This window comes from Hemiscyllium ocellatum, chromosome 4 (assembly GCF_020745735.1).
Source record: "Hemiscyllium ocellatum isolate sHemOce1 chromosome 4, sHemOce1.pat.X.cur, whole genome shotgun sequence".
NCBI lineage: Eukaryota > Metazoa > Chordata > Chondrichthyes > Orectolobiformes > Hemiscylliidae > Hemiscyllium > Hemiscyllium ocellatum.
Genome location: NC_083404.1, coordinates 98,374,446 through 98,389,658, shown reverse-complemented (window position 1 = coordinate 98,389,658; position 15,213 = coordinate 98,374,446). Strand labels below are relative to the sequence as shown.

The 15,213-nt window shown below is 39.1% G+C and overlaps 1 protein-coding gene across 5 annotated transcripts in view; it reads left to right on the top strand.

Moving 5' to 3' along the window:
* Positions 1–205: 205 nt before the first annotated feature.
* Positions 206–15,213, top strand: part of runx1t1 (RUNX1 partner transcriptional co-repressor 1) — a 115,552-nt gene continuing 100,544 nt past the window's right edge. For 2 of the 5 annotated variants that reach the window (XM_060823652.1, XM_060823647.1), the window contains exon 1: positions 8,679–9,688. In XM_060823652.1, coding sequence (XP_060679635.1) covers positions 9,661–9,688 — 28 coding nt within the window. In that variant the 5' untranslated portion in view covers positions 8,679–9,660. Of the gene's footprint in view, positions 224–8,194; positions 8,318–8,678; positions 9,689–13,307; positions 13,481–15,213 lie in introns of those variants that run through there. The other 3 variants (XM_060823651.1, XM_060823650.1, XM_060823649.1) reach the window with 3 other exon arrangements.

The window sequence follows — 15,213 nt, the reverse complement described above, 5'->3', positions numbered from 1 at the left end:
AATAAAATATACGTCGATGTAGACATTAAACAGGAACTGAATCTAACATTTGTAACACACCCTGTTGCAAGGTCTTGTGTAACTGCAAATCTTTACTCTTCCATTTCTGCCAGGTTTATAGGATGAATCCTTTTGACATCAGGAGAGGTGGAGATAAGCTGCTCAGATTCCTGTTCTGACTCATGATGCTCTTGGTCAACATACTGTGCAGATTGAAATACAGGTGAGCGTTCTTCGACTGATGCATTTGTGTAGGGGGAGACTTTTCCGGTAGGACCCAAGGCAGCATATGGAGCACTGACTGAAGTGGAAGTGGTGGTAATGGCTGAGAAGTGGCGACTCTCCTCACTGTCCTTTTTTATTCACTTGTGGGACATGGGAGTCGCTGGCTGGGCAAAACTCATTGCCTGTCTCTACTTGCCCTTGAGGTAGTAGTGCTGAGCTGCCTTCTTGAACCATGGGTAGACTCACAATGCCATTAGGGAGGGAATTCCAGGATGTTGCCCCAGTGACAATGAAGGAATGGTGGTATATTTCCAAGTCAGAATGGTGAATGGCTTGGAGGGGTACTTGTAGCTGATGTTCTTCGATTGTACCTGCTGCTCTTGTCCTTTTAGATGGAAGTGGTGATGGATTTCAAAGGTGCTGTCTGAGGAGCCTTGGTGAATTTCTGCAATGTGTATGACGCTGCTACTGAGAGGCAGTGACAGACAAAATGGATGCTTATGGATCTGGTGCAAATCAAGTGGGCTGATTTGCCCTGGATGGTGTCAAGATTGGAGAGTGTTATTGGAGTTGCCCTCATTCAGGCAAGTGGCCGGTATTCCACTACACTTGTGACTTCTGCCTTGTGGAGGATGCACAGTCTGTGGGAGTCCAAAGCTGAGTTACTCGCTGCAGTATTCCTCGCCTCTAAACTGCTGTTGTAGCCACGGAATTTATATAGCAAGTCCAGTCAAGTTTCTGGTCAATGGAAACCAGAGGATGTTAGTGGGGGATTCAGTGATGGTAACACCATGAAATGTCAAAGAGCGGTGGTTACATTGTCTCTTATTGATGATGGTCATACTCTGCCATTTAAGTGGCATGAATGTTACTTGCCACTTATCAGCCCAAGATTGAATATTGTCAGGTCTTGTTGCATTTAAACACAGACTGCTTCAGTATCTGAGGAGTTGTGAATGATGCTGAACATTGTGCAATCACTGGCAAACATCCAAACTTCTGACATTATGATGGAGGGAAGGTCATTGATTAAGCAACTGAAGATAGTTGAGCCTAGGAACTGGGTAACCCTAGCAGAACCCAAACTGGGTGTTACTGAGCAGATGCTGCTTGATAGCACTTTCGATGACACCTTCTATCACTTTACTGTTGATTGAGAGTAGACTGATGGGGCAGTAATTGGCTGGGTGGGAGTTGTCCTGCTTTTTGTAAACAGGACAGACCCGGACAATTTTCCAGAATGTTGATGATTAGTGTTGTAACTGTACTGGAAACTCTTGGCTAGGGGAGCAGCAAGTTCTGAAGCACGAGTCCTAGGTATTACTGCTAGAATGTTGTCAGGATCCATGGACTTTGCAGCATCAAGCATTTCCAACTGTTTCTTGATATCATGTGGAGCGAACGGAATTGGCTGAAGACTAGTATCTGTGATGTTGGGGACCACTGAAGGAGCCTGATTTAGATCTTCTACTTGGAATGTCTGGCTGAAGCTCATTGCAAATACTTCAGCCTTATCTTTTGCACTGATATATTGGACTCTTCCATCATTAAGGATGGAGATATTTGTGAAGTAACCTCCTTCAGTGAGTTATTTAATTGTCCACCACCATCAACATCTGGATGTGGTAGGACTGGATTAATAGTCTAGCGATAATGATAGTAGGCCATCAGTCTTAGTCCTCTTTCACAATCTTTGCTTCTGGCAGTGTCATCAGGAAGGTGACACAACACCCCTATTGCTCATCTCCTCAATAACCTATAACTTTCCTCTGTGACAAACGTCTTCCATGAGTAGGGAACAGCACATCTCCCTGCAATCTCTTGTATTTGGTCTAGGGAGGCATACATGAAACAGTCTTCAGTGTTGTTGCATTAGAATGCCATGCCAATGATGTCAGATAATGATTGGGAGTGTGGGCAGGAACAGATGAATAGCCAGGGTAGGTTACTGATAAGCTTGTTGCACCTGAAGAAAACATTCCTGCTCCCCTGGTCCAGACACATCCCTACAAAAACATTAAGCTCACAGTTTCAACTTCAATGCTGTCTTAAAATGTTTAGCTTTTTGAGGCTTTGGAAATGGGAAGCCTGAGGTTGAAATGAAGGCCCACAGCCTCATTATAATATTTGAGCAAAGCTCCATTTCCCATATCCGTTGGTCACCGTCCCCTCATTCTTCTCCTGTTAAAACCAGAAGTGGGAGGTTTCAATTTAGATTTGGTTTCTGTTCTAAAGTTTTGGTATTGTAATTTCTTACATAACCCTCATGTTCTTGGGTTTGGAAGCTAATTCATGCAAGGGAGTGCATTTTAAGATTGATCTGATTGTGCTTGCGTTTAGGGCATAATAAGAACAAAAAAAATAAGCAAGAGTCAATCATATAGTCCATAGAGATGATTCCATTCAATAAAATACTGGACGAACTTCTGTAAGAGCAGTAGTTTTTCATTCCATCCTCTTATCCCTTGAGTCTCTTAGTGTCCAAAAGTCTATTCCACTCCCCATCCTGACATTATGGCTGTTTACGCCGGAATCTTTAGCCAGGAGAAAAAATCTGCCAGCACCATCATGACAAGTCTCTTCAACACTTCATACATTTCAGGGATATCTCTTACTTTATGAAATGCAGAGAATTTAGGCCATTCAGTTCCATCTCTTGTCATTGGACTGTTCTCTCAGCCAGGACTCAATCAAGTGAATACTTGTTGCAATGCTTCTAAGGCAAAAAAAAAATCCTGCTTTAATTGAAGCCAAAATGACACACAGCTCCTTGGTGCAGTCTCACCAAAATCTTATTTAATTGTGTCAAGATTTCCTCACTCTTGCTCAATGGACATCTTCATTAAAAGTCAATCTAACCACTGCCCCCTGATGTTCAATGCCATTAACATTGATCAGAACCTGAACTGGACAATAAATATAGTGGCTACAACAGCAGGTCAGAGGCTAGCAATACTTCTGCAAGGAACTCACCAACTGACTCCCTAAAGCCGAACCATTATCCACAAGGTACAAGTCAGGACTGGGATGGAATACTTCCCATTTGGCTCGATGAATGCAGCTCCAACGACACTCAAGAAGCTTGACACCGTTCTGGGGCAAAGTAGCCTGTCTGATTGGCACCATAGGAGAAAGTGAGGACTGAGGATGCTGGAGATCAGAATTGAGAGTGTAGTGGGGGAAAAACACAGCTGGTCAGGCAGCATCGGAGGAGCAGGAGAATTGACATTTTGGGCATAAGCCCTTCATCAGAAATCGGTGCATACGATTGCTACCACACTCACAATCATCCACTCCCTCCACCATTGGTGCTCAGTAGCTACCTAGAAGATGTAACTGCAGAATTTTTTCAAAGATTCCAAGACAGCACCTTCCAAAACCATGGTCACTTTCATCTAGAAGAGCAAAGATAGAAGATACATAGGAACACCACCACCTACACGTTTCCCTTCCAAGCCACACTCAGTCTTGACTTGGAAGTATATTGCCATTGCTTCACTGTCACTGGATCAAAATCCTGGAATTCAGTCTCTAACATTGTTGGTCTACCTACAGCAAATGGACTGAACATAAGAACTAGGAGCATGAGTAGGCCGCCTGGCCCTTTGAGCCTGCTCCACCATTCAATAAGATCATGGCTGATCTTTTTGTGGACTCAGATCCACTTATCTACACTCTCGCCATATCCCTTAATTCCTTTATTGTTGAAACAAAATGTACCTTAGCTTTTAAAACGTTCACTGAAATCGCGTTAACTACTTCCCTGAGCAAGGAATTCCATAGATTAACAACCATCTGTGTGAAGAAGTTCCTTCTCAATTCAGTCCTAAATCTGCTTCCTCTAATTTTGAGGCTATGCCCTCTTGTCCTAGCTTCATCTGACAGTGGAAACATCCTCTCTACTTCGATCTTATCTATTCATTACATAATTTTATTTTTCTATAAGATCTTCCCCCCCCCCCCCCCCCCCATTCTGTGAAGACCGATACAAAATACCTGCTCAATCCTCTGCTACTTCCACAACTAAATCCCCCTTCTCATCCTCTAAAGGGACAATATTTAGACTGTAGCTCACCACAACCTTCTCGGGGACAACTAGGGTTGGCCAATAAATGCTGACCCAGCCAGTGACACCCGTATCCCACAAGTGAATCAAAAAGAATGTTAGCTGATTCAGCAACATCCACCTCCCATGAGTGAATAACAACAAAAAAAAACTCTTTTGCAATAAATCCAAAAGAATTTTTGTCTCCCTAAGTGTTTTCTGTATATAACTTATTTTAATTCATGTGCAAGAATTGTCAAATCCTTCTGAATGCCATTTCCTAAGTTTTCACCTTTAAAATATTGCTATACTTTCCTCTTCTTTCTCCAAAGTAGATAATTTCACACTTCTTTAGCCATCTCTTGATCAATCATCTAATTTATTTATATCTCTCTGTAACGTGTGTCCTTGTCACAACTTACTTTCCTCCCTAGCTTTAGATCATCAGCAAACTTGGGTATGTTATAATCCGAGCCCACATCTGAGACATTAATATGTAATGTAATTAATGAGATCCAAACACTGATCATTATAACACTCCTGTTACACACTGCCTTTCCCAAAATAACACATCCATTGTTAATCTATTTGCTGTCCTTATAACCAGGCTTCAATCCATGCCAATATATTATTCTTAATCCCATGAAATGCAATTTTGTTGACACCTATTTATTTGTTATCTGAAAGCCCGAGTATACCACATCCACCAATTTCAACATAATCCACCCAGCTAGTTACACATTAAAAAAAGCTAAAAAGATTTGTCCAACCTAATTAACTTTCATAAAAACTTGCTGACTTTGCCTAACTATATTGTGATTGCCCAAGTGCCTTGTTATTATATCCTTAATAATAGGGCCTTTCAGTTTGCAGATGACTGACTTCAGACTAACTGGCCTATGTATAGTTCCTTGTTTTTTCTCTCCCCTATTTTCGTATACACTGGAGTTACATTTGTTATCTTCCAAACCATGGGACTGCCTTGAGTCTAAATTCTGGAACACCAAAATCACTCTTTCTGCAGTCATCTCAATTAAAGCTGTGGATCGTGATGGAAGCTGTTCGTTTTTAGCCTCCTTTAATTCTTGCTGTCTTTTTTTTTAACAAATATTAATTTGTTTAAGGTGCCAACACACATTAGACCCTTGTTTTCTCACACATTTTTCATGTATTTGAGTCAATTACTATGAAAGCAGACCTCTACCATCTCTTTTATTCTTCATTATAAATTACCTGTCTTTGCTGCTAAAGGACCTATATTTATTTTCACTAATATGTTCCCTTTCATGTACTTTTACTCTTGTGTCTGTCTATGATCTGCTTTTTATTATTTTTCTAATTGACTCTCAGCAGTTGTTTTCTGCTTTACCAATTGTATCTTGAGTTTTATTGCTCCCACCTCTTTGAATTCTTAGTTTTACTACCCTTTTTGGCAATATTGTAAATTTGTTTCATTTAATCTAATGCTGTCCTTAATATCTCTAGGTAACCGGAGCTGTACTATTTTTCCAATGGAAATTTTATTACTTGAGGGAAATGTATATTCATTTTTAAAAAAATGTTGGCCTTTCTTTACATATCATTCTTTTAAAATTTAATTTCTTTACCTACCTCAACTTCAAAATTCTGTAATTTGCTTATAAAAATGCAAAACTCTAGTTCTGAATTAAACCACACAATTTTCACATTCAATACAAAATTTTATCCCCGCTATGATAATTCTTTCCTAGAGGATCCTTTACTCTAAGATCATGAATCAGTCTCGTATACTGTACAACACCAACTCTAAAATAACCTGTTCAATAATTTAATTTCTTGTCATACTTCGAGAAAATTGTCATGGATAAATTCATGAATTAATCCTACAAGCTGCTTTGCCAATATGGTTTGCCCAGCCTGTCCAAAGATTAAAATGATTATTGCATTTCCCCTGTTAAATGGTCCTTTAATTTTTCTCAATCGTACTCTGTCCATAACTGTAATTGCTGTTTTAGTGGTGTTAAAAACTACTTCAGGACTAGGAATGTCTGTACACACTTGTTCTTTACATCTGCAGATGCAAAAATGCCAATTTTAGTAAAAGATAACTAACACTTGTGATCATAAAACAGTTTCAGGTGATGAGGTTCTGGTGAAAGGTCATGACCTGAAAAATTAACATTGTTTCTTTCTCCAAAGATAGTGCCAAGACCTGCTCTGCATTTCCAGCATTTTCTGTTTTTAATTCAGCAGAGGAGAGCCTTATGTGATAATAGAGATTAATTTGCTCATGGTGCACTGATGTTCTGTTAATGTACAAAAAAACCCACAACAATATCTTAGAAACCACAATCAGTACTCATGATGTCTGCCCTACATCTCAACCTTAGAGTACCTAGAATTCAGTACCTAGGTTCAGTAGTTTTGAATGTATTCAGAGTTGAGGTTGAGTCGTGGAAATCACTACTTAAATACATAATCTGGAGGCTTGAAAAAAAACTAAGAAAGTTTGATGGGTACCAGCTAGGAGCAGGAATATGACTGATAGCTCAAATTCTCTAGAACAAGACCATTGGACAATCACTAGCCCTCCTGCAGTCTTGGTTTACAATCCAAGCCTAGACTGAAGCTAGGATTTTCTTGGTTGATGGTTCAATTCCACAGTGGTAATCATAGTAACCACAAAGCCAGAAGGATTTCTGTGCCTGAAAACATCAACTAAATTGTTCCAAACATTTTTTTAAATGCAGCTGGCCAGAGATCAAAGCTGCCGTAAACCATATGCTCTGTACTTTAGGCAGAGAAAGATCACAAATTGTTTGATATAAATGTTTTTACAATTTCACATCACCTCATGCCACAATTTCTCCTTAAGAGCATTAATCAATTTCTCATGGCTATAATAGTTTATATATATGGTCTAAATTTGTTTTACTTTTTAAAAATTTTAAACTGATTATTCAATAAATAACTGGAATACCGTGTTTATCTGTTTCATATGAGAGATTTGTATAACATTTTCCATTTATTCTGCAGCCATTCATGAAATGTCTTCAATTTGGATGTTTAAATGAATGAAGCTTAATACTTGCAACAAATGTTACATCAAAATGTGTTAAGTTGTAATTTTTTAAACAAAAACCCACACTGTTACACCAGGAAATATTACATAATAAAGTGCTTTCTGTATCTGCAGCAAGATATTGCAATGTGGTGGCAAACAAACGGTCTCGAATTGACAGGTGTGGAATCATCACAAAGTAAATGTTAAATTATTCATTTTCAACATTCCTTACTTGTTACAAGTGCAGTATAGAACAGCACCAACTGTCTGTTTATATGCCACTTTTTTTTGGGAAGTACTGTTATTACAACCGTAGACAATTAATGAGAATTCACGCTGCTTCATAAGCATTAAGCGATCTTTCTCGAAAATTATGGGATAGAAATTCATCTTGGGGAGTGTGGATTGCTTTGGCAGCCTATTATATGTCCCCCTCAATATTCAGTGTTTTAATACTAATAGCCTATACAATCGCCTGTTTCACTGAGATGAATTACTGCCTATATCTTCTATTTGTTGTTTATTGACTCTCACCTATAAGTGCACAGTTACGTTCAAAATTAGCTATTTTACTGAGGAGTTATGTCTGTAGTGACACAAGGGAGTGCATCAGAGCTTTAAGGCAGGTAGTCAATGCAAGCTCATCTGGAGTGTTTGCCCCTTGTGTTGTCAGTGGCATTGTGTGGATGGACCCGAGTTGGCAGCAACGGGTGTTACTTTCTTCCTGCTTGTGGAGCAGGTGGCGGAGCCCAGCAGGTGGGGACTGAGAGCCTGGCTCTGCCAGGGGGGGCAAAGGCTTGCCCTGCCAGGCGGGGCGAGTGCAATCCTCCTGCGCGCACGGAGAGCCGGCGCTGACGGCAAAAGGAAGAGAGGGAGAGAGAAAAAAAAGCACCACCACCACCCAGCCCGAGTTGCAGCCCTTTCCAGCAGAAAGGATAAACCAGTGTCAGCCTTTGCAGTGAATGCACCTAGACGGTATCCTCCATGTGGCCCGTATTATTGAGGTACTGTGCAAATAATATGCATGTTCCGCGTAAGCGACGGGGGGGGAGAAATGTGTTGAGTTGGGTCGGTGGGGGTCAGCTGAAGTTTCTCTTTTTTTTGTAACCATACAAATTTTAAAACCAGATCGGAACGGGAAATGCAGCAGGGACGCAGCTGTGTTTCGTACGGTTTAGCTGTAGCTGAATGTGAGGGAGGAGGGAGAGATGGGGGGGGAGAGTGGAGTGGGAAGAGAGTCAAGCTAACAGCCTGGAAAGCAGCCAGCAGAAAGGGGATTATGATGCAGGTCTCAGAGTAGCCGGGACTCTGCAAGTGCCGCTCTAATCGCGATAACACACACACACAGACACACAGACAGACAGGGAGAGAGAGAGAGGAGCTAGGAGCTGGAGCAGATGGCAGCGGAGGGAAGTGTTTGAGCCGAAGGCAGCAGCAGCTTCTCCCCCAACACACACACACACACATTTAGAGCTGTCTGGGTAGGGATCAGGCTGCACACACACACACATACACACAGCTGTCTGGGTAGGGATCAGGCTGCACACACACCCACCCACACACACACCCACACAGCTGTCTGGGTAGGGATCAGGGTGCACACACACACACCCACACACACACAGCTGTCTGGGTAGGGATCAGGGTGCACACACACACACCCACACAGACACACATAGAGCTGTCTGGGCAGGGATCAGGCGACACACACACACACAGAGCTGTCTGGGCAGGGATCAGGCTGCACACACACACACACAGAGAAGCAGGAGACACTCTCATTGTTAACATATACTTGACCCTCCGACCCCTTCACGACACAGATGTCTGCTCTACCTCTTTCAACTCTCCCTGGCTGAAACCCCACCTACTCTGCACCTGGGCAATGAGGAAACCAGCTCCAGAGTCCACCCTGCATTTACACACACAGGGCTCTGTCTCTCTGCTCTGCTCTCATTTCAAACTGCGAGCTGCTGAAACACATCCACCGAGGGCAGCCTGCCTGGACTTAGTCTTCTCACGCCGTGATCCTGGAGGCTCGCAAGCATTCTAAAGGAAAGCGACTCCTGTGTTTTGTTTTTGAATATTCGTGTACTTTTGCTTTTTTTTTGCAAGGGAGGCAAAACAACAAAACAAAGTTTGTGTCTTTCTTGTCATCCCCCGAAGTTTGCAACTGCCCTCTTGTTGGGGAGATCAGAAGTTTGTCTTCACTTTGACGCTGAGCTTTCTCATGTGGACGGATCAGATCAGCCAGGCTGCAGGGAGAAACTTTCACTCCTTTCCCCTCTTGCTTTTTTTTTGTGTGTGGCTGAGCTGTGGAACTTCTATAACTCAATAAAGCAGGCGAATGGTTGGAATCTCTGGATCTTGTCAAAGTAAGTATGATTTGCAGCGTTTGCCCTGCTATTGCTGATATTCTTCACCCTCCCCCACCACTGTGCTAATTTGGTACTCCTGGTTAAGCGAGGCAGCTAGTGGGAACGACGTTGTGGATTTTTCAGCTATGACATTTTGTTCTAATCAGATCTCATAAACATATTTGCATAAATGTGCTTTAATGTATGAGCTCGTTGTTTGCAAATTTATACAGTTTGCCCAGTTATTTGAAGAAAGTGGCAAAAAGCACCGGGTATATTGGTTGTAACTTTGAAATAGAGTTGAAAAGCTTTCAGACTGACCAGAATTGTGCCCTTTTAGATTGATTACTTTTGGGGTCTTTACAATTACAACTGGGGTCCTTATTTGATCTTTGTCCTTCTGTCAAGACAGTGTCTCATTCATATTTGAACTTTCAAAAAACTGAAAATCCACTTGCATGGAAGACTGATATAAGAATCTATTAATTTGTTTGATCTTGAGTGATTTGATCTATTAACTACTATTTAACTTTATTGTTGTTGGATTTTTAATGGTCTATTTTCAGCACATAATCCTGTTATCTAGGAAGCTTTATATCTGGCTTTGTTTTGGAACAGCTACAATTATGTGATCTAGCAATAAGAGAAAGGGGCAGGAGGGGAAATGGCTCAACCTGGAGAGAGTTGCAGGACAGTCAGCTTTGACCACCCTTTCCTGTCAAATCCTGTTTTCCCCTTACACAAGAGATGTATTCTAAATGCAGAGTGTTCAATGCAAAGCCCAATTCATTAAGATTCTTAGTGACTGCATCACTTGTGAGCAGCTTAAACTGAAAGAAAGTTAGCATCTGCAGTTTTGCATTTGAAAACATTAGCTGTCACAATTGACAGTTTCATCTTTTTGATTCACTTTCATGATTTTCCCAATGCAGTTCATTAATGGAGATCTTTTGGTTGTTAAATGGAAGGTTAATATATTGTTTTGAGCTTTGGATTTCAATTAAAAAGCTTGGTCTTTGTTCTGTGGGAACTTGTCATGTGCTGTGATCAAGATGCCTTATCAGTTAAATAAAAGGTGACTTAGAACTTGCATGTTTGAAGAGAGTAGTTCTCATGATTACTAGCAGGTGATATATGCGGATAAGCAGTTGATGTTGTGGTTTGGCAAAATTTTTTGTGCAGATTGATAAGCAAATTCATGTTAGTGTACATCAGATATTATATTTACACTTTAGGAGAAACAGCATAAAATTTAAATATGAAGAATATTTATTTTGAAATACACATTCAGCCAACTCCATTGAGCAGCTTGTTTTGTTTGGTTTAATCCATGTGATTAAATTTGCTTAAATGTACTACAATTCACCTATTTAGCAATTTTCTGACATATTTCTAATAATGAAATTGTTGTATTTGCAAATGCATTTAAAGTGGGTTGAGATAAGAAACTGGTTTCCCACTTGTCGCATCCAGAAACATTTCAATAAAGTTTGCTTCAATTTTTTTGGATGGTAATATAATTGTGGGTCACAGTGACATAAAAATAAGAGTTTTGTTTTCCAGGAAAGAAGTTCAAAATTGATTTGATTATGAATGTAATTACTTAAAATCTATTTAGTTTTATAAATAGTATACATTCTTTAAAAATCAAATTTGATTGTGGCCTTTATTACAAAAGTGTGAAAAGTTTCACACTGGAGTATGACAGCTCTGATAATAAGTTAGTCATCTTAACTGTTCAACTTCAGCAAACAATTACACATGGAACACAAATCTTGACACACCATACTATACTGGCCTTTACTTCAGTGAGAGAGGCTGTAAAATAAATTACACACTACACTGTCTCCTGTCATTGCAGGATAATTCACTTTGTTTCACCCTAAATATGTGAATTAAACAAAATGTTATGCTAAATATTAGTAATTGATGTACTAAGTACTATTGCTTGGAGAAACTTACATTACTTTTTTTTTACCCTCTGAAGAAGAAAGTAATATTTCCTGTCTTCCAACATTCTGTTTTGGATCCAATGACTTGAGCTGTAGTTTGTTGGAACTCTGGCTGAGCCATATAACACTGAACAGAATTTTGATATATGTAAATACTGCATGTTATAAGAGTACAATGATGTCATTGGGTCCAGAATTTACAATAGAGAGAAGGAACAGCATCCCCTAGTGAAAATACAGTGTTGGAATTAGTGCTTCTTCAGAACGCATCAGTATAACATTAACAAAAATCAGCTTGAAGCTAATAAACCATTTGACATATATCACATTTTTGGAAAGCTATCACTTCAACAAGTTCTCACCAAGAACAAGCTCGATGGAACCTGGGAATTTGATGTAGTATGCAACTCAGAATTCAAATCAATAAATAAATTGTATACGCAGAAATGAGCAATTATTGTTGTTTAGGTTTAATATGCTATTGTAAATTTTACTTAATTTGCACAGTTTTATTTTTCTAAAATAAGGGAAATTTGCTAAAAGATTTTAATTATTTAATATAGCTACATTATTCCTATTTTAAATTTATTTTATATATCTCATTAACAGCACATTGGTTAGGTTGGAAATTTGGTGGTCATTTGATTGCGTGGCATCAGTTTAATTTGTTACGGATAATTGTATATACAAAGTGTTGAGTAGGGTTATTTAGATGGTGAGAGAGGGATTTTTTTTGTGGTGGGAGGTGGGGTCGTGGTCAAGGGGGCGATAAGAGGAGGCGTCCGCGATGGTGTACAACCAGAACAAGTCACTTTGTCCAACTTCAGTAGCCATCTGCAAGTGCAGAGGGCTTGCACCTGTCAGTCCCCTCTAATTATAGATTGGGGTCAAAGAAATGAAATCTGAGTCATTTCTGTCGAAGATTACTTTAACACTTCTAGAAAATGATTATTTGTGATAGGCATGTTTGTATGCAACAAAGAAATCAATGTAACCATATGATAACTACATTAATATTTTTGATGCTCATTCCATTTTGAGGTTAATGTTTTTGGCAATACATGCAAAAGCTTCTTATAATAAAAGCTGCTGTTGTAATCCTAAAATTCAAGGAAATAATTTTTCTGGGGAAAAGCTGTTCTCACTTTTTCAGTTGAATATTATTTTAGTCTGTCATGTCCACAGTCGTATCAATGAGCCTTCCATGCTATTGGATTAGTTGAGGATTTGTGACAGACCCCTTTTATCTGCCATATTCATAGTGGTGCCAAGGTTTTCATCAGCTTTTTTATTACAGTTCTGCTTTTCCACTCACGTTATGGCAATGTGCTCTCACAATTTGAGCAGCTTTCCACCAGGTGACAGGTGTCCTGCCCGGCTGCAGTTGGCCGGGAGTCCATTTTCTATAATCCTCAGTCCGTGTTTTCCCTTTGAGTTGCCAATTAACTTCTCACACACCCTCTGTTTATTTTCCTGGATCCATCTGGGCTGAGCTGATATTGTAATCACTCTAATGCACATTGCCTTCCCTTCACACACAATGTGCCATCATGACGAGCCTTTTATTTTAGATAAGCCGAGGAAGTGTGTTTAATGAATACAAACCCGTTGTGCTGGTGTGCACTCTGCCAGAAGGTAATCTCCATGAATAGGTGCTTTCAGTATTTGGAGGAGATGCATAAGTCGATAAGGCTGGGAGTGAAGATGTAACCTGTTATCTGCTGCTCCTCTTGCTGGCTGTGAATTTACATTTAAAGATTAACACTGAAGAAAAGCTGCCTTTTGACAAGGTTAGGTATCATTCCTGGTCTTGACAGTATCTGACATCTCCTAAACCATTTCTGCAGGACTTCTAAAGGTGAGATTACCAGAGTCGTTATCTTTAATTGGGTTTAGCATTCAATCTTGACTGCTTTCTATAGTGTAGAACTAAGTACTGGGAGATGATAATGGAGAACAAAGGATTATTTATTGATGTGGCTTTATAACCATTAGAATACTAAAGAATATGGTCAGGGTAATGACTTGATTTGCTATTTCATTATGTGTAAATTGCCTGAAAATAGTCTTGCCTCTCACAGAAAAACCAATAAAGCTCTTGAATGAAGAGGCAGAAAGCCTTTGTCTTTTATTTTTGATGGCATACGTTTGATAGCACTCGCTCTGCTATGTTGTCTGTGAGTGAAGCTGAAGAGACTACTGTGGGTTTATTTAAATGTAGTAACACTACACAGCACTACACAGTAAAGACATTTACATCTGAGCTTATTCCAATACAAAACAATTGAATTGGAAACAAAGCTCAATTAAAATTTGATTTTTTTTTGCAAGGAATATATATTTGTATTTTAGGGAAGAAGTACAACTAGTCAATATGTTGAGACAATAGAAACCATCATTTCTGAACATATTGACATTTTATGTTTGTGACTGGCTCTATGTACTGTGAGATATTTTAGGATTTCACTGGTTACAGTACACAAATATTGCTGTAACTGACCTTTTATGTCCTTAGCCCATTTGATGTTTGCAGATTCTTCCAAGGGGATTATTATTTAAAACAAAAATATTACATTACTCAAGATGCAAATATGTCACCTTGTTACAACTTAAAAGCATCTTCAGTCATTTTGTGTATCTTGTTTGGCAATAATAGTTAAGATGGAAATTTAAAGCCAAGTGTAAGCCTGGCCTGTTGTACTTGCATGTTGTGTAATTGGAATTTGGACGACTTTTGAAAATGTTCAAGACTGTGATTTGTATGATTTTCATGAAGTTGTTTAGCTTCTGTTTGATCAGCAGGTGCTGCTGAGATGAAAGCCATGTGCAAATTATTTCAAGGGTAAAAAGTGTCGATTGAAAATGAATGTGATAAAAGAAAGAGCAATCCGTTTTCTGATTTCAATTTGTGCAAAGTTTGAAGAGTTATTCTGCTAAACTGTCACATCTGTTCCATTTTGAATATTGTAATGCATCTCCCCTATAAATAAAATGCCCGTTTATTGGTCTAAATCGTCTGAGATTTAAAAATGGCCAAAATATTTCCTCAGAAAATCTTCTTGGTTTTTTTTTTCTCCTTGATTTTTCCCTTGTTCCAGTTTTTGATAATTATGGAGAGGATCTGAAGGTGATGGCAATGCTTTTTAAAAAATATTTTACATAGACACAATATACTATAGTCATTTCTTTGACATGTTGTATTTACCTATAGTAATACTGAAGTTGAAAGTAGGCTGATGGATTATTTATTGATTTAGGATCAGTGGTAGTTCCAGTTTTAAAGTGGTGTTCACACGTGCTCCAGGTTTAAAAATGGTATCCACTCTTAACTTACCTTATTAGAAACATTGAAAGCATCTGTCTTACAGTAGTCACACTTATATCTTTACACCATTTATTGAATATTATGACTTAGTACAAACAGAGCTGAGAGTAAAAGCTGATACTGAAATAGCATTTTGGCAAAGAAAATCGTGTTTCTTTTGTCACTGCCCATTTGTTAACTGAAGTTATAATTTTTCATCTTTTAGCTGAGAAATGCTGTAATATCACTATCTTTACTATCACTATCTAAAATATCCAGTTTTTCTG